This window comes from Salarias fasciatus, chromosome 8 (genome assembly GCF_902148845.1).
Source record: "Salarias fasciatus chromosome 8, fSalaFa1.1, whole genome shotgun sequence".
Taxonomy (NCBI): Eukaryota; Metazoa; Chordata; class Actinopteri; order Blenniiformes; family Blenniidae; genus Salarias; species Salarias fasciatus.
Genome location: NC_043752.1, coordinates 14,555,436 through 14,575,234, shown reverse-complemented (window position 1 = coordinate 14,575,234; position 19,799 = coordinate 14,555,436). Strand labels below are relative to the sequence as shown.

Below are 19,799 nucleotides of genomic sequence, written 5' to 3'. Positions count from 1 at the left end.
ATTAAATTGCCTGGGAAAATGTGACTATGATTTAAGTGTGATGATAAAAAGCATAAAGATAAAAGAAACACTGCAACTAGCAGCAAATAGCTGCACATACTGTCTCTACACGCTACTTCTCTGCATTTTAATGAATTCACTTTGACTGTATAGATATTGTACTTTCTGGAAAAAACACAGATCATTCGAAGAAGAACAAACTTCCTATAGTGCTCCTCTACACAGAGTTGTATTTAATAGTGACATCTTACTGTTCATAGTAAAACATACAAAGGAAGATTGTTCCCTCAATTGCCTCAACCACATAATTACAATTCATACCAGCTCTCTATAGTTTCCCCCTGCTTTTTCATCAATGATGAAGCTATAGAGGCTCAAACAAGCATGTTATTCTGAGCGGGGGCTGTGCTGAGTCATAAGAATCACTCCTTAAAGCTGTATATGACCAGTTAAAGACAGAAAGAGGCATGCATCTGGCGTATAAATTGAGATATACTCGTTTTTATTTGTCTGCTTGATGCAGCACATGCTTCCTTCTCTCCATATTTTGGAGAAATCCCTCAGTTTATGACCCCTGGGTCTCATGTCCTGCACTTCTTGTGTTGGACTCTCGCCAGCAGAGGGGGCTGCTGCTTGGACGCATTAAAAAAAAGACTCAAAAGAGATACAGTAGCTTTTTGTCTGTGAATACAAGACAGCTACTGTATCCCTTTTTTTCGACCTTGCCTTTTCTCTGTTATGTTTTGTGATTTGTTTTGATGTCATCTCCAGGCAGAGGGGACAAAAAGATGCAAACTGTTTTCCAAAACTGCGCGTTGTTTCTCCATGTCAGGTTTGAGGAGGTGTATCGACGCTGCTCACGCCGACTGATGCCGAAGAAACTTCTGTCTTATCTCTGTTTTTGAAAGACATTTGGAAAATGTTAATCCTCCCAGTGTCACTGGAGTTGCTTTGAAAGACATCTGGAGACTGTTAATCCACCGAGAGACACTGAAATTCATTAAACATCAAAGCCAGCTCCTTTTGGAAGACGTTGTATCTTCGCAGATCTGTGTTTAACTGCTTTTTAATGAAATCTGCTGTGAGATCTCGCGTCTCGCCGGAGGCAAATTCCTCTGTCTTGTAAATACCCTTCACTCATGCTTTGTGGTACATCATGTGGGTCACAGTTACTTAAGAGATCACACTGGCCCACTTTGAGACAGTCTTGCCGAAGTCACATGGCTCGGGGAGAACGCTCCGGGACAGATATGCTTCATCGTCAGGCCACGACCACGGGATCACACGGAACACAAGAAACAGGGAATTCAACAAAGAGGATTTCCTAAGCTTTAAATGATTCATGGGGTGACATGAATAATCTGCTCATTAGTGGTGCTTTGTCGTTTTTAAGGGCTCACGAGTGTCACAAAGTCTGATCCTTTGTTTAAACTTTGATTTATGTGTTCGATTCGAATAAACCCGGAAATATATGGTGATTGAAGACTGAATGCCCTCTATTGAAATGGAGACCTTGTTATGTCAAACGCAACACCGACATCTTCTCGGCCCTCCCATCTCTCCTTCTTCCCATCTTCCTCCCTGTTTTAGATGCTCGGCGCTCAGTAACTCTTTTGTTTGCCACATTGCTACATGCCCGACTGGAGACAGTACCCACCAGCACCTACTTTATATCGAGACAGAGGGTGTTTACTTCTGCAGCACTGAGACGAGTTGCAGGGAAGTGAAAATAGGATGATTTATCTGTCACTGGTAAGTACTGGTATCCGCAGCTTCAAGTAATGTAAAGCAGGGAATTATAATATGATCTGGATGTATTTTAATTTAATCTCATTGGCATTCTCAGCTGTGTTCTACCATATCTGTAGCAAAAACGATTTGATTCATTTTTGAAGCGACTAATTCCTTTTTTTTTGCTGTGCACTTCTGTCATGCCCCTGGGTATGAAGTCTGGTGGAGCCGGGGGATTTTCATTAATACCCCCACTCTGAAGCTTTCATCGAGGGCTGAAACCCTAGAGCTGCGAGCGGTTACCTGAGCTTCAGAGAGATGGCTCTCCGCAGGCCAGCTGCCCACCTGAGGAGAGCTCCCGGCTGGAGGAGATCAGGAGACGAGTCCTGCTGGGAGGGCTTGATCCCAGAGGGGGAGCGCTCACCTGGAGTCCCCCGCCCGACACGAACACCTCGGCCCCAGAGCGCCATCGAGGGGGGTCAGCTCGACAGCTGGCTGGAGCACCTGCAGACCCTGCAGAGCCAGCTCAGAGCCCCAGATCACGATCAAGCGCTGGCTTTTAATGAGCGGACAACATCCATGCCTGTTCTGGACAAGGAGCCGAGCGGACGTGCCTGGAGACAGAAGTGCTTCCCCTCCTTCAGCGCGGCCTCGTCTTCTTGCGGGAGCTCGAGCCTCTGTGAGAGCTCGCTGGGGAGCCAGGAGTCCCTGCAGACCGGGCTTATTGGCTCTCCGGAGCACAGAGGAAACTGGGAGAGGGCTCATGTGACGCAGACCCCCAGTAAGGAGCAAACTCAGCTCAGTTATCTGGCTCCAGTCAAAATTGGGTGGCTGCCAATCCAAAGAAGAGTGATGATGGTGGAGGATGCAAACAAGCAAGACCAATATATGGACCATGTAAGCTACAACACACCTGACACCATCACAGCATTAGTACTTTTGTTTTTATTTATAATTTATTCATCCAGAAACTATAATACAACCGACTAGAGTTTATGTCTCAAGAGATGTTACATGAATTCTGTCTTGTGTTCTAATTCTCTGCCAGCGTTTAAAGCTGTGTTCGTTTTGTCTGTGATACCTGTGTGTGAGTGTGACTCTCCGACATCAGCACGGCAGGGTAAACTCTGCAAGTCTGCACTTAAGTGTTGTGTAATGGAGGTGACGGCGCTCTGTGCCAGGCTAGGCAGAGTAAAACACACAGAGTGCCACAGAGAGCCATTTGTAGTCAAGTCTCAGTTATCCGGGGTGAAGGCGACGCGTCGGCATCCTTTGAAAACAGCTTACTCTGCAGGAACTCTTCGCATTCGTGAAAGGTTTACGACTCATTTGGAGCTGTGGCAGCAGAGATGGAGCTCTGTGCTCGGAGAGGATGCAAGACAGGGTAGAGAGATGTTTGGATGGGAGTATTACCCAGTGAATTGATAATATAATCTCGAATCAATAAGTAGCTGTGTTGTAGCAGATCCCTGACTCATTTGATGCACAAAGACATCCCTTATGTTGAGACTTTACCTCCGAATAAAGGTCAACTTTGAGATTTTATTGTCGATTCTAAACCCTCCAACACAGTGCCTTCATGAAACGTTTGTAGCGCTGATAATCATGCTCTCCTGTGCTGTTAGATTATGATTATTGAAGAGTGTAGAAATTATTGGGAAACACTCTTACTTTGACAAAATCAATACCACTCTCATGGCTGTTACTAAATATTGAGCTGCCTGTTTGCTTTTGCTGAAACAAGTGGAAACAGCTAAACTGTTTTTTTCTTGCATTAGTGTAGGACTTCAGAGCAACAAGGAATAACGTGCATTGGTTACTGACGACTAAACCTGATTAACCACTTGTACTAAACACTGAGCTAGGCTTTGCTTTTGAAATAATTCTATAATATGTCATGCATCCCCTCAGTCTACCTGATGCTTTTAACTAAAAAAAAAACAAACAAACTAATAAATGTTGAATTACAATGTACACCTAAGCTCCTAAACATACACTAAGTTCAAATTAGGGCCTTTTCTTTGGCAAATAACACATTATATTGTAAAAAAAAAAAAAAAAAATACAATTCTGTTGTTTTTACGCTGCACCAACAGAACTGTTGTGATGACATTTTATAGATACTGAGTGGCAAAGGCTGCAGTTGTTTCAGGTGATCAAATAATAACGCAGGCACTGTTTTTACAGGTGAAATTGAAGCAACCCATCACCCCAACATTTCAGAAGACTCAAGCAACACAAAAGACACAAGGTATGTATGCAGTTAAATGCACATTTGGCAATAAACAGCTGCTTTTTAGACGAGTAAAGGGAAAACAACAGGTAAAAGCAACAGTACAGCTATGCAATTATCCATTCATCCACTGATCTAAAGTGTTTATCCATCTTTGGGGAGCTGATCCTCCTTGGGAGAAGGCAGGGTACAGTTTGGATAGGTCCATCACAGAGCCTAGGACTTTCTCACAAAGCTACATTTTAAAGAAGCAATAAAGGTGTTTAGGAGCAGAAAAGTTCTCTGAAGCACACAGGGTTCAGTTTCAATTCATGCTTGATGTGATTGATCAGCTCTATAACCAATATGGCCACAGGGTCAAGAAAACAAGAGCTTATTTCAGGGCTGACTTGCCACATACTTTACCTGCCTCTAATCAGCCGCTTGCAGCAGTGCTGCCTCCGTCGCCTTTCAGACGCTCTTCACTCAGCGGCTGGCTGATCACTTTTCACGACATCCCCCAAAAGCTAAGTCAGTTTGACGTCCAGCTGGTCCTGACCGTTGCGCCGCGGTATTCTGGCAAAGGAAATGGGCGCTATTACGACTGAGAAACTGATGAGAAAAGAGGCAGGGTGGGGGTGGAAGCAAGAGGCAGAAAGATAAGGGGAGATGCAGACTGATTGGAAAAGGAGCGCTGCTAATCTTTGAACATGGCAGCCTCGCACTCTCTGGATTTGATCTCTGGTTTGATCTTCCAGCCTGGTCCTTGTTTATACATAGATTATCCCAGGAATGCTTACAGAAATCAAATGAGCAAATGCAGGAAGAAATGTATAGACAGTGCAGTTAGTTGTATAGAAGCATGTAATTCTTTAATATGATTTACAATACAGTTAAATGTACATACATGATGGAATTTTGTCTTCTTAGCGATCAATAATAGGGCTACTCCCACAAATCAGTCAAATAAAACATCAACTCAGATCCCATCATATTACACAGTGACTATTGCAATATGGAAGCAGGAGCATACATTGGCTGTGACTGAAAAGCCAGCAGCAGGTTTAAAAAGGATGATCAACAAAAAGCTGCGATCTGTATGCAGGTCAGTGTCCACAACTGCAAGCCCAATAAAACCCAAACCCAAATTATTCCATTGTGAACTGACTCACTTCCACTGCAGCTGGACATATATTTTTCTCCATTATTTTCCTCTCTTTGTGGTCGTCACTGACATCCCTTGCAGAAATAGTTTTAATCAGACTTAGGGTCTTATTGAAAGACTCCCTGTGCCCTCTGCCTCCATAAAAGTCACATTTAGCAAACTTGAAATAGCCTGGTGTTAATGAGCAAATGATAATAAAAATGGATCTGGTGCTTCAAGGGCCTTCGTGTTTGGCAGGCTGGTTAATTTTCACCCCGCTCACATTTCGAGATAAAACTCATGCAGATGACGAACAAATTGGAAGGGTGGGGACTATAGAGAGTATCGGCCATATGGCCCTGCTTCTTTATTCTTCTGTGGGATATTAAGGTCAGCTGTTGATTCAGAAAAATGGTAATTTGACCTCAGATACTGAAAGTAATGAGAGAGGCTCTTTCTAAAAGGGGGGGTGCATGACTTGACGTGGGTCTTTTCATTGAGAAGGTAATTGGACATATAGCGGTGGCAGCAGGTGGAGTGAAGTGGCAGGTGGACCGAAACCCCCCCTCTGCATCCCAACTCAGAGGATGCATTTGTAATTTTATGTTTTTAGCTGTAATCACTTTTGCAAAGTGGCGTCATTTTCACCTCATCTTGTTATTTTCCCCCAAAATGAAAAAAAAAAAAAAAAAAAACCCATAGATTATGCACATTGCATTTAAGGGTTATCCCGAGGTGAAAGCCTGTCACCATGGTAACAGCAGCAGGTGGAAACGCAGCCAGACAAGCAGCCAGCGAGGCCGAGAGGCAAACTAGTCAAGTTTCCAGGTCTCTCAGGGAAGCAGAGGTGAAGCTCAGGGGCGGTGCAGGATTCACTTCACCGTGCCGGCGTCAATTATTGACAGTGTCAACAGCGCCACAGCAGACTGGCGCGCTTGTGTGTGCGTGTGTGTGTGTCAGAGCCAGAGAGCGAGCACGTCTCCTGAGGAATGTGACAGTGTGCCATTTGTTTTGCCTTGATACATAGATGGAGAGGTGGAGAGACGTCACACCAGTCCGAGTGCTGTGTGTACGAAGACATGGCAGACGCCTGATCAAACCTCTCCCAATGATAAACAGGTAATGGATAACATCTTTTTTTTGACTGAGCGTTGGAAATATAAAGGTGGCAAGTAGGTAAAAAAGCTGTACATTATGATGATTGTTGTGTGGGTGAGAAGGAGCAGAGTATGGCTGTCTAGACAACAAGGGGAAATTGGTTCTTTTAGTCTCAGTATTAAACTTACATAATGTGCTCTGAAGCTCTGGCCAGCATAGAAACATTTTACCCTGACAGTGTTAACATGCTGCTGTTGAACTGGTGGAACATTTGACCATCGTATTAGTTTGAACTGGATCTAAAGTTTGCATTTTGTTTAGTCACATGCGAGTGAGGTGTGTCAGAAGCGATTTCAGATTCTGAACTTCAGGCTTAAAAAAGCGAACACAAAAAGAAGACTGTGTGAAACCTAAAAACACTTCTCTGAAAGGAGTTTCACTGAAGCAAGGTCAGTCATGAAAACAAAGAGAACTCTATGCAGACAACAAGTGCTCTGTGTTAGAGAATTATTTACGTTGCAAATCGGTAGAAATGTCACAGTCCGCATGCTCTCAAAATATGTTGCCTGCATGTGTTTCAGACACACCTGGACATCAGGTAGTACTGAAAAATTGCAGGAGGCATTCAACAAAATTACAGCTCAAATAAAAAAATTGAACTATGGATGCAAAGCAACACCTTTGCTTTAAATTTGAAGGTGACAGCGTTACTTGTTAAATGTTAGATGAAGTATCTCATAACAGTTTTCAAATCATAACAATTTGAGTTTCCATTATCAGACAAAACACACAGAAAACACCTGATGTTGACACGTACAACACAGGGACAAGAAGAAAAAGCGTAGAAGAGACGCCGCATCCACATATTGAACAGATTTGAACTTTTTGGACTTGGCCCTCGACAAAGGAGTTTTAGTTTGTCATGTGCTCTCTTCTCCAGGAGAAATAATTGCCTGTTTATGATCTGAAGCAGTGAAAAAATGTGACTTTTTGTACAAAATAAAAATTAGGTTGGACCTGGAAATATCGAAATGCCCGCAACCATCAATTCCATTATATAATTGTCATAATTAGAAATAATTCGATCTGTGATTTTGTGCACATGTGACTTTGATCATAAAGGCTCACGAGTGTTTCTTCTCGGGGAAACTATTGCATTCTCAAAAGCAATCCGTTTTAGCCACAGGGTGTGCAGAGCCTTGGTCAGAGCTGTTTTGAAAATTAAACACACTCCAAAGATGGAAATAGAAATGGTAAAATCTCACACTTCATGCTCCGCTGCTAAATGAGGGATCAGGGAGGGACGTCACGTCTTAAACCTGCTGGCGTTTAGAACAGGGACATATCAGTATTTCTCCACGGTCCGTAAACACCATCAGGACCCTCTCGCCTAAAGGACCTGAATCTTCGCTTTTTTGCCTCTCAGTTTCTGTCGAGGATAGAGTTTCATTGTTATTCTGTGAGGGATAAGTCACGCTGTGTGCTGGCTTCGGCTGCTGCTGTTTCCATCGCTGGTGGGGCATTCACTGTGTCAAGCATGGGGAGAATCATCTGACTACAGAACAAACAGCAAAGCCCTCCAGAAATACAAGACAGCTGACCTGCTGGTGAAAAGTAGCATTAGTGAGATGCCATATTGTCAGCGTCTCATACCATATTAAATGAGGCTATGCTCCGTTTCTGTATTTGGAACATGAAAGCAAAAGTTGAATTTGGCATGGAGGATGTGCAGCATGTGCTATATGGTACGACTGATTATGGCAAAACATTCAGCATAGGATATTCTTGCCAATGAGAAGGTGGGATGGGGTTCCCATGCCTGATTGAGGATATTTGTCTAATAGAATTTATTTTATCTACATGCTCTAGGTGCCAGAAAAGCAGAATTTGGCTTCCAAAGGAGGCGAGAGACCTGCAGGCTGGCAGGCTCTGAGGAGTCGCTGGAATACCAACAGGGTGTTAGCTTTCCCCGGAGGCAGCAAGTCTAAAGAGCTCCCCGCAGGAACCAGCTCAGACCCCAACACAAAGTCCCCGCTGACAAAAACAACGAGCCCAGAGGCCCTCAAGCCTTCTCCTCTGAATCGTACAACCTCTGCTGATTTCTACAGACCGCCCACTCTGCCGCAAAGGACAAACACCACAGTGCCATGTAAGCCACAGGGTCCGTTGCGCAGAACAAGCAGCGCCCAGCCTGTGAAGGCAATCGTCCCTTTGTGTGAAACAAACAACATACAGACGAGCTCTGCTGTAACCACGCTTATCCCTCAGAACAGAACCGGCTTCTCGTCCATCACCATCTCCTCCAGAAAAGTCTGCAGGTCTTCCAGTCTGCCTGGCTCAGGCAACACCTCCTCCCAGTCCAGCCGATCCCCTTCTCCTCCCATAAACCACCATTCCTCGATGGAGCCGAGCCCTGGGCAGGTGACGGTGCAAAGGAAGGCCACTATCGTGAAAGTGACAGAGAAGAGGGTGATGGCTAGCCCCGGTCCAAGCTCTAGAAAGACAGGGACACCGTCTGCTGACTATGCTGTGGACACAGTGGTTCACAGAAGAAAAGCCACCATCATCAAAGTGACGGAGCACAGGGAGAGCTACAGTCCAGCTAAAGCCCGGTGCAGCCACCCAGAGTACAGACACAGCTACACTGAGGGACTGTTTCAGAACAACAGCACATGGAGTCAAGGAAATCCCCCTAAGAGCAATGTAGCACCGTCACAACACCAAGTCACCAACAACAACTCCACTGTAGCTCCACATGCAATGACTGCAGATCCAGAGAAGAATGGTACAGTGCACAGATCCACACTGAGTCTCTTTCTGAGTAACCCCCCTGCGATAGCAGCACCTGCTTCCTCTGAGGTTCCCTCAAAGGCCGTTGGACGGCGGCCGGACCGGCCACACAGACCACAGAGCTGGTATGGCAATGCGATTGGACACACTGAGCCATGCAAGGAGACCGTGACACAACCAGTGGCCAGGAAATGGAGCTCTGGGCTTCCACAGCAGACCAATATCAACCCCGTGAACCCAAGCAGTGGTTTCATCGGCCGCGAAAAAGCAGCAACAGAACCTGGACAGCGACTAACAGACACCCTTAAACCAAGCGGAGGCGACAAAGGAGAAAAAGACATAATGTTGCTGCGGCCAGAGGATACAAAGAGGAGTCTGACTCTCATCAAAGCCCCGGGTATGCTTCTCTGTCCTACTTTAACAATCTCCTTTTCAGCAAGGCTCCTTCAGTCTCTGATCTGTATTTTCAAAAAACCCCAATGTCTGAATACACACTTCCTCTGTGGCACCTGTGTGTTCTAGCTTCAGGTTATTACACACACTCTCAGATTTTGATGCCGTCTTTCATCTTTGATGTCTCATTGATGGCCATTATTAAATTGTATCGAGATTACGCCTTAATCTGTTGCTGTAAGGTGCAATTGACACCCGGATGAGACATCTGTGTTGATGTTGAGTAACACTGCGAAGGCCCCACTGGCACCCAGACAAGCTTTCTCATTTTCACCTCTCATTTTCCCACGCATCTCTTTGCATGCATAATCTATTCCTGCTCCTTCTTTTCAAACCGCAGCACGGGGGAAAGGCTGAGAAATCACAAGCTGCTAAACATGCTGAAAATAAGGTGTTAGTTTGTGTCAGAATGCAGTTCGGGATTCACATCCCGCATCCCAGTAATTGCATCTGCAAATGTTTCCTCGCACTAATCTGGTTGTAGTGACATAAATCTGCAAGGAAGTATTAGCCATCTGGCCAATGAGATCCAGCCTCATAAAGCTAGCTATTAGCTTAAAAGCTACTTTATTGCTGCTGCTCTTAAATAAAATAAAATAAAATAAAATGATGTGATGAGACACTGGAGGAAACACCTCAATTACCCAGGGACGACTGGTAAGTGCAGTGTGAGACGGTGGGAATTTATTTTAAGTTTCCAGTTTTCAAATTGAATTTGAACTTTAAAAAAAACATTAAAACAAGGCAATAATTTAATTTAATCCAGCGTGGTTGAGGCTATGGCAAAACGTTCAGCTAGATATTGTTGCCAGCTTGAACCCAAGAAGTGCTGAGCTGTGTTTTTGGAGTTGTAGCCTCCCTTCACTCGAGATACAAATCAAGACAATGGTTCTGTAGAAGCAGTTTCATATTCAAGATGCAAATAAAGAAAGAAATTATCTCTGTCTTGTCCTTCCTGTTGGTAACCACATGTCAAAAGACAGCGAGGTCTATGTGTGTACAAAAACAAGCCTTTTGGGACTTCAAAAAGCTATTTCTATTTCTATTTTATGATATAAATGAGCAGAAACTATGAAAAACCAGACGTACTGAATATCCAACATGTTAGACCATGTCAGTCTTCCCTGTCGCTATCATCTTTTTAATTTTCTTCCACTTTTTTAATTAAAGCTGAGACTTGTTCTTGCATATATTAAAGCAATTTTATAAATCCTTGTTTTTGAGCTGTGGAACCTGGAACTGATCCAGACATAATTAAGTCCAGGGTTTTTAAGTCCCCAGCTCTAAATTGAAAGTTTGGAGGTGTCTTCACACAGTGTTCAAACCTCTATTTGTTCATTTATATTCTCTAAAAATGCCAGCTCAGTTTACTCTTTGGTAAATGTGCATCTTCAGGTGTGTGTGTGTGTGTGAGTGTGTGTGTGTGTGTAATATGATGAACCCGTTTTCAGTTCAGCAAACGTGCTTCTTCCCTCATGATGTCTTTCCTCAGTGTGAAATTATTAATTATTCTTTAATCACATTCATTACAAGTGTCGTCAATTAATTACAAGCCCCAAGGCATCATCATTTAAATTCAATGTTTGATTCCGTCAACTACCAACTGAGGCAGGATATTAAATATTATTACACACTTGCCCGTGGTGCTCAGCAGCCAAATGGTCACTCAATGGCGGCCGGCGTCGCTGCCTTACACACTCCCCGGTCACATCAGGGCTGGTTTTCATTTCAGATCCCCGCTCCAGTCAGTCTCCAGACGAAGTGCTCGCCCTCAATGCAGCGGCCATTATTGCAAATATCAAACTCCAGAGACGACTTGGGAAGAAGACAACACCAAATGGTGATTTAGAGAGGGACTCGGCCGCCTCGCCCCCGGGGAATATGGGTATTATTACTCCTTCTTTCCCTTCGTATGTACACATAATCTCACACCTCATAAAACCATGATCTTTATTGCAAATGACTAAAAAAAAAGTTGCTGGTTCACCTTGTTTTATGGCTCTATCACTAATCGAATCAATAAAGATAAGGGGAAATTCTTCGCCTCTTATGTATTTGAATTATATAAATAAAGGACATGTCATGATTCCTGGTAACTGTGCATCACACTCAGGCATGTGAGCTCAAGCCAGGAGTAAATCAAACTTAAACTATCGGATTTCTCTGCCTTGGTAGTGACAGATGGGGGGAAATGTATGAAATCCCCACCGGATCAAAGCCAGGGCCAACGCCGCAGCCCTGCTGGATTCGTTCCACTGAGTCCAGGCACCGAAAGGTCAGACGAACCTGTTTCTCTCCAGGTGAGTTCAGAGTTCACAGCTTTTTTTTTTTTTTTCTACTCAACAAAATAGTGAAACACAGGCTCAGGGATATCTAAAATAAAGTAAGACATTTTGCCAAGTTGTGAATGACCTTTTAAAGCCAGGTAGTGTTCACATTCATTTAAACCTCAATTGCCTTTTGATTCTTTTCATTTTAGAGGCCAGGAGGCCTGCATTGTGGTGCATTTGGACAGTAATGTGGGGCGGGATTCCCTTAGGGGGTGCTGGAGAGCTTGCAAGGTTGGAGAAACATTTAGAGGAATACATTTCCCTGCATTTTTTTCTTATATTATAATTTATTTTTGAGAAGAATTTGTGATTTTTCTTAAGAGAAATATGACAGAATATAGAACGTCATTCAAAACTAGATGTAGGGAATAAAGCTCATTCTTTTAAATTGGGTAAATTCCTAGAAATAAAGCTGACAGCTGTATAAAGACACATGCATAGACTGAATGCACGCCAGGAGGAAGAGGTAATCACAGAGGAAACATAGTCGAGCACACACAAGTCACAAAACAATACAGATGAGAAAAGCAACCCACGTGCAACGTACAATCAGACATGAACCCAAACACAGACCGACATGTGACTGCAGAACGCTGTAGAAATAAAACTATAATACAAGAACAAAACCAGAAACTATGAATGTAACACCAGGGACCATGAGATAGAAACATAAATTCTGTGACATTTATATAAACCACACAGAGTCACACAGAGTTAGAAAACACGGGAGTGGAAATTATTGTATTTCTGTGCAATGTTACCAAAGTGACACATTTTCTCTGGCTTTGGGAGTTTGGGACCCTTCAGGGCTCTGCGTTCGGGGGTAATGGGAGCTTGAAATAGAGGTTAGGCTTAAATGTTTTGTCAAGAAGAGCAATATATTATCTGGCTTTGGCAGCAAGCGCTGAAGAGGTCCAGACCAGACTTCATCAGCCGCTCTCAGGGCAGAGTGCGGCGGCTGGAGCGGAAGGCGCGGGAGAGGAGGGAGCTGTCAGATTCAGTAGGCCTGCGGCCGGACGCGGCGTTCGGGCAGAGGAGAGCCCACGGCGCCCAATCAGCCGCTCTGAATGGTAATTTGCTCGCCGCTAATCTCACCTCACTCGTCCGCCGCACCGTGCGCTGTCCCTGTGCAGCTGCGGCGGCCGTTTGCCACATGACTAATCCCACACATACAGTCAGAACAAAGAGGGGGCTGCTGGTCACTCTGGTCATTCAGAGGTCATGAAGATATTATGTTTTTCTCTTTATTTTTAGCACAAAGCTGCTGATTTCATTGGTTTTATGTTTACATGTTCTCCCTGTTCCTTGCTTTCTGCTTGCGCTATGAAATTAAACTAATAATTAGTTATCTGAGGTTATTTAACATTCATCACCAGATGAACAGATATGAGTGTGTGTGTGTGTGTGTGTGTGTGAATGTGTGTCACCGTCTGTCTGCCTCTCTGTTTTTGCCCTGTGGTGGCGAGCTGTCCAGGTTGCACCCTGCCTTCACCCAGAGTCAGCCGGGCTCCGCTCCAAACCCCCACAACTCTAATAAAGCTGTGTAAAAGATTGATGGATAGACTATTAAATGCTTCCATTGAATCTCCGCTGAAAAACCGAGCGGAGACGAATAAATCAAATGAAGTGAGGATATGGAGTGCAACACAGATTTTATTTTTGCTCAGCAACTTCACATATAGCATCATTTTAAGTGACTCACTGGCACAGTTTACTAATAAATACAACTGAAGTCAAACAACTTTGTTGCATATGCAAAAACTTCTCAATTGAATAGCAAGATCTGGAATGAGTGCCGGTGTTTGATTTCAGTGGAGATATTTATGTGACCTTCAAATGTCATTAAGATTTGTCTGATTAGGTTCCATTTGGAGTTCCAGGCCTCACAGTAAACAGTGAAGCCTGAATGTTAGAGATTTTGCGGCGCTCCCTGCCCTCTGTTGGCCACAACACAAACCTGCAGCGTTGATCTTTGTAAATCAGTCACACACTTGTACTAATGTTTATTACAACATCTGGATGTAGAGCAGTGAATATGTGCTGTGAAACCAGAAGGGAAGTTCCACTTCTCTACCGAGAGCAACCTTTCAAACCCTGAACGGAGATGCTGTGTGATGCTTCTTCTGTCGAGGTGGAAGCTTTCGGTTTCCTCCAACAGCAGAACAAACACGACTGGCTTCATGTGTGTATTCCACTGTGTGTTTGAGTGAATATGTGTGTGCATGCTTGTGTTTGCAGATCACCCTTTCAGACCCAGAGACAGACCCACTAACTGGAAAGACATGCAGTCCAGAACTAAACAGTGAGTCCTACATAAGTTAAATGTTCCGAGTCTGGACTGAAAGTAGAACTATTACATCTACTGCCAAGAAATAAAGAAAGAAAAAAGGAGTAATCCATCAATAACTTCATTTTCTGTGTGGTTTTTACTTCATCGTTTCATTTTTAATCAGTAAATCAACCACGAGCGGTGAAATACTGCACATAACAAATCTGTTCCAGGACGGCTGCTGAGATGAAGAGAAAAAAGGATGAAGAGAAGAAGAGGGAAATCTGTCTGAGCAACAGGCAACGAGTTGAGCTTTTCAAAAAGGTAACACTCCAGTGTTTTGTTTTTTTGTTGTTTTTTTTCCTTTAGATGGATATCTTAACCAATTTACTGTTTAACAGCATGATGCAAATTGGAATGGTTTTATTTTGCTGTCTTTTGAAAATAAGCTGAATTCAGGCTAAATCAGACTGGATAGAGACACACCTGCTCTCCTTTAAAAGAAAAAAACACAAAAAAAACAGGTATACATGTTTTATGTCGATCAATTTTTATAAATGCATATATATGAGGTAATGATGCATAAAGATATAAATTACACTCAGCATTTTCAAACAGCTAGGCAGACTGTCACCAGCACCTGCCCGAGAGACTGGACAGAACATTAACTGTGCCGACAACCCATCAGCAGTGGAGCAAGTAAAAACACATCTTTATCCTCCAAGCTCAATTAAACCTCACAAAGGGTGAAAAATCATGCGGTAATGGCCAACACTAAATGATTTCTATCCTGATAAAGCAGCTTCTGGTCTATTTGGAGCAACACGCTCAGTGAAAATAGTCCATTTAAATGGGCAGCCCACTCAGTGTGGCTTAATTGAAAAGAAGGGTTTTTAAAGTTGGACACGTGAGGTTTGCCTGAAAGAACATTTTTCACAAAGATGTCAGAAACAAAAAAAACAAATTAGGCAGATGGGATGCTGGACCTATTTATTTTTCTGTGGAAATGAACAGGTTGGTTGTTTTGTTCTGAAAGCTAATTACAGAAGACGAAGAATTGATCCTGGTGTAATGACTGTATTAGTATTAATAATTTAACTCACTCTAACTGTCCTGGATAGGTTCTTAATGTCCACCACGTTTCCATACACTCCACTTCATCTAACGTGTAGGTGCATCAGTACACCCTGGACCAGTCACAGTGCGATCACAGATGAACACACACACACACACAAACTCAAATGCACAGAACATGCAAACTCCTCACAGAAAGACCCTCACTCGAACAGCGGATCGTCCCTCTGTGACGCAAGAGTCCTAACCACTGCACCAAATTACAGCCTGATCTCAGTGGGATTTGCTCATTTTCATCCAAGCCGTAAACAACTGATGATTAAATCTAAATCAAACCTAAATAAAGCAAATTCTCAGGAACGCCTCGAAGCAAAAAGACTACTGCAATGCATCCATGAGTCCACCAGATGTCGCTGTTGCCAAACTTTTCTGATTTAATAGCAGGATTCAGGTCATTATGAACTTAATCCTGATTTGGCATTTTCCACATGTAAAACAATTGTTAACGGTTTTCACCATCACAGTAGAGGAAATCTCCCTTTTTTAAGACGTGAGTTTGTCCTGCAGGAGGGATTGTCGTCTCCTTGTCTCACCCGTCCTCCCATTATGAGGAGGACGGCGTGAACAGTCTCATTGTGCAGAGTGTGTGAGGCCTGTGTTCCCCCTCTGAAACAAAAGGCCCTTCAGTGGCATAGAAAGCTACGGTGCAGTGCCACCATTCAGCCTCGGTGCGCCCAGAGTGGGCGCCCACACACACTCACACACACACACACTCGCACACACCGCCGCCCCGCCCACACTGCTGCTGTGGCAGATAACATGCAGGAGGGAGGCCGCCGCCAGAGGATGCAGCAGTGTGAATGAGAGAGTGACAGGTAGCAAAGCCTCACACCTGTTTACGCGACTGCCGAGGCCGAGGACGCGTCTGTGTGTCGTCCAAATGTTTCTGTGTGATCCCCGAACGGTCATCTATCACGAGCGACGCGCCGTAAATGTTTATTGTCCTGTTGCAGAAACTGCTGGCTCAAGTTCTTCAGAAAAGCAACAACTGAATGGCAGACTGCAGAAGAAGAAGAAGAAGAAGAAGAAGAAGCATCTAACATTTCAGAATTGTTGAAAATATCACTCAAACTCACCTTACATTGAAGTATTACAGCGTATCAAGGTTAACATCTGTTTTTGCTACAGATACATTCAGTATGGGAAAGCCCAGACTCGTCCATCTTCAAAGAACCGTTTTTGTCAATCCACCCAACTTTCCGTCTCACACCTGATTCATCCAATCTGGGGATGAGGCGAGCTGGAGTCAATCTGAGTTAAGTCTGGACGCGAGGCATGGTGCAGCCTGGACAAGTCACCGTCCCAAGGCCAATACTGAAAGACAGACTATCACACACACACACACACGCACACACACACTTTTCCTCCTGCAGGCAATTTAGAGTCAGCAATTTACCAGACGGGTGTGCCTTTGGACTGAGGAAAACATGTAGATTGTCTTGTTCAAATCAAAGCTGAAAAGAATCATGAATTCTCCTTTATGGACAGGTTTAAAGGGGCTAAAGCATGAAGTGCACAGAATATGTAGCACACACTTTAGCAGAAGAATCATAAGGAGTTCTGGAAATACCATCAAAACCTTGCTGTTAAATGACCTTGTGGATTTCTGAAAAACTGTCGTATCCTTTGAGAAAAGCAGATGTTCCCTCGCTTGTTTGTCCTAACTGTCCTTCTGGTCGGCAAACGTAAATGAAGGCTGTTGTGGCTTCATTCGAATATCTCAGTGGCTCCCACTCTAACATCAAAACGGGTGTTTTGTGCCGTTCATTAGTGTTATTTTGTTTTCACTCGGCTGCTGATCGCCTGTACTTTCCAGAATGCTTCATGTAACGGGATGCAGAGTGACCTCTCAGTGCATGATGAAGTGCTGATGTGCACGGCACACACAGTCACTTTCACACGATGCGAAGCAGCCGTATAAGACCGAATCACTCATTAAAGCCTCGCAGGCCCGTCCGGGACAGCCTCTGACCGTTATCCTCATTATACGTGCAATAAGCAGAAAGAAGTCTAAAGTGTGGCCCTGCCGTCATTCAGCGCCAGCTATTAGCCCTAAGACGGAGGAATGTGACCCCTTCTCGTCGGAAGCGCCCCGTTAATGGACAACGCCGTTCAATGGAGCCTTTGTCTCTCAGTGTGTTTCATGACGGATTGGTCCTCTGCCACCGCAGTCTTAGCCTTGTGTGTTTGGATCCGAAGCGAAAGACTTCACGTCGGATCAGTTCAAATCAGAAGAGACGTGCGAATGTTTATTTTTGGGGGATAATAGACAATAGAGCCGAACGCTCTTCTCATTACTCTTAATTGTTGTTTTTGCTCATTAGCCTCCAAGTTGGAGTTCTTTCATAGTCCAGCTGTTTCATCTGTCTTCATTTCCACTGATGTCATGCAGAAAACAGATGCCTGGCTGCTACTATTTTGGGAGACCTTCCTTCATGTCAGCGCAGAAGCAAGCGGGTGTATTTGGACAGTATGCTAATCACAGCATTCACGGATCAAAATCATAATTTCAGATTAGAGAGTATATTAAGAACCGCGTGCGCTGTTAGGAGGTCATTGACTGTGTGATTTTCTGTTTTACCAATTTAGCTGTGTGTATCCTCTGGTCTCCCGCCAAAGACTGTTTTACTTTAACAGAAATATGGTTCCATGTTCCAGCTCCATGTTTTATATCTCTATTTAATAAAAAAGTATTTTATATCTGACTTGTGTTTTTATTTTCCACGCTGAAAAAGTTGTTTTCGACTCCAGATTACATGCATGGAAGAGACTCAGTAACAGCGGAATACTTATCTGCCCTTGCACATGAACGGAGAGAACTTTCTGCTGCTCCTTATCATCTTAGGACCAAACTATCAGCTCTTTGTGTGAACTCGCAGAAGGTCAGCACTCTGAGAAATACTTCTTGGGTAATAATTTATATCTATTCATATTCTATCTTGACACAAGACTTTTGAGAAAAAAAAAAAAGTGTTTTTAGAGTGTTGTGGCTCTCAGCCTGCTCGCTCCAATTTCAAAGAAAATAAGGGAACAATAAGATGTGCTGAGCTGTGACTTCGCCTCATCCTTCACGCTGGGCGCATGTTGCCCTGAAATGTTATACCTTCATTGTGATGGAGGAAAAGAAGCATTTCAGGGTGCACAAGGACATCTCCTTGTTTTGTTTTTTTTTTCTTTTTCTGCCTGCATTTAGAAAGAGGTGGTCTGTGCAGAGTGCATACAATCAGCCCACATCCATGTATTTTTTATTTTGTACATCTCACTGAAGGAAGCCTAAAACTCAGGCTCCATGAATATATTTAAAAGCCCAATATTTGACTTTATGTATTAATGCATCAAACAAATTTTGTATGACTGTGGTTTGGCCATAAAGATGTACGCATATTTCTTTGTCATTAACCCATTAACTGCCTGGTATTTTATGCAATCAGCCTGCAGGTAAATTTCATTTTCAGTATGCAGGTGGACATGTTGGCTTATTATGGAAGACTCACAGTTTACTGTGATTTATGATCTGTCAAATTTAAAAGAACTCTGTCCAACTTTTACACAATAGGAGAAACGATCCTGCCTAAAAATATAAGGATCAGCTTTTTAAAAATGAAAATATACATCTTAGATTGTAGGACTCCTCGTGCGTCGCTGCGGCGGGTCTTTAGGACCTGGAGGCGCGCTTCCCGGGAGCACATGGTCTCCACTCATAAGACAACACTTCTCCCCGGTAATTGCCCTGGAATTGATGCCATTCCGGTGGGCGGCTGAGGCAGCAGCGTCTTCTTCTTCTTCTTCTTGTGCGCGCTGTCGATGTTTTTCGTTGTCGCCCGTGATTTATCCGCCATCCCTCCTCCGCTCTCCGCTGCGCGCGCGCGCGGGCCAGGCAGACGCCGCTGAATGGAGCGGAGCGCGCGCGGAGCGGTTGAGTCAGCTGTCATCGGGATTTCCTAAAAGCCGCCGCTCGCGCATTACTTGATCAGATTTCAGGAAGTCCCGTCGCCTGCGTTTCTGGGAGGCTCGTGCACATCAGCTGTCGTCGGGGCCGCGGTTGGAGGATGGTCGAGCTGCAGTGAGAGCAGTCTGACCCGGTCCCCCGTCCGCGCTCCGGCATCATGAGCCCCGAGAGTCGGAGTCTGAAGTTTGTGATTTTGACAACACTTCAGGCTTTGTCGGTGTCTGTGGCGGCGGGTTTGGGGGCGCTTTCCACATCTGCTGAAGGTAAGGAGTCAATAGAGGTGATGGCAAGTCATGGTCTGTGAAAAAAAAAAAAATGCATGCGTAAAAGTATGAAATGAGATGTTTTCCTTAGTCTTCCTGGGTTAATGTCACATCAAGACACACCCTGTCGCAAGGAAACTTCAGAGAATGAACAGGCTTTCATCTGTCATTGAACCACAGTTCATTGCCTGCTGTGTGAGTGTGTGTATGTGTGTGTTCTCTTTGTTTCTCCTTTCTTTCCTTCACCCACGCTGGCTGTTTTGGGGTACATCATGTTTTGTGAAAATCTTTGTGATTTCACCAGACACACAGATCTGCAACATATGTTTGGACAGAATGATGCATCTCCTGCTTGTTCAAACTCATACACTCACGACTCACTGTCTGATCTTCTCCAATAGATGTGTATGAATAGCAGAACATCAA

General features: G+C 44.0%; 2 protein-coding genes and 1 long non-coding RNA gene across 3 annotated transcripts in view; all 3 read left to right on the top strand.

Moving 5' to 3' along the window:
* The first annotated feature begins 1,616 nt into the window (after positions 1-1,616).
* LOC115393465 (uncharacterized) lies at positions 1,617-3,969 on the top strand. The gene is made up of 3 exons (XR_003931957.1): positions 1,617-1,752; positions 1,950-2,628; positions 3,919-3,969. It is a non-coding gene; the product is annotated as an uncharacterized LOC115393465 (long non-coding RNA).
* A 2,154-nt stretch (positions 3,970-6,123) lies between these two features.
* c8h10orf90 (chromosome 8 C10orf90 homolog) lies at positions 6,124-17,835 on the top strand. Its single transcript, XM_030098140.1, has 8 exons — positions 6,124-6,206; positions 8,055-9,372; positions 11,161-11,313; positions 11,604-11,728; positions 12,657-12,828; positions 13,997-14,060; positions 14,261-14,351; positions 16,115-17,835. The coding sequence occupies exons 2-8, from the start codon at positions 8,586-8,588 to the stop codon at positions 16,151-16,153; spliced, it is 1,431 nt and encodes a 476-aa protein (XP_029954000.1). The 5' UTR covers positions 6,124-6,206; positions 8,055-8,585; the 3' UTR covers positions 16,154-17,835.
* Positions 17,836-19,208: 1,373 nt separating this feature from the next.
* Positions 19,209-19,799, top strand: part of adam12a (ADAM metallopeptidase domain 12a) — a 66,427-nt gene continuing 65,836 nt past the window's right edge. Inside the window, exon 1 of the mRNA XM_030098141.1 lies at positions 19,209-19,373. Within this exon, the coding sequence (XP_029954001.1) occupies positions 19,268-19,373 (106 nt within the window). The 5' untranslated portion in view covers positions 19,209-19,267. The remainder of the gene's footprint in view (positions 19,374-19,799) is intronic.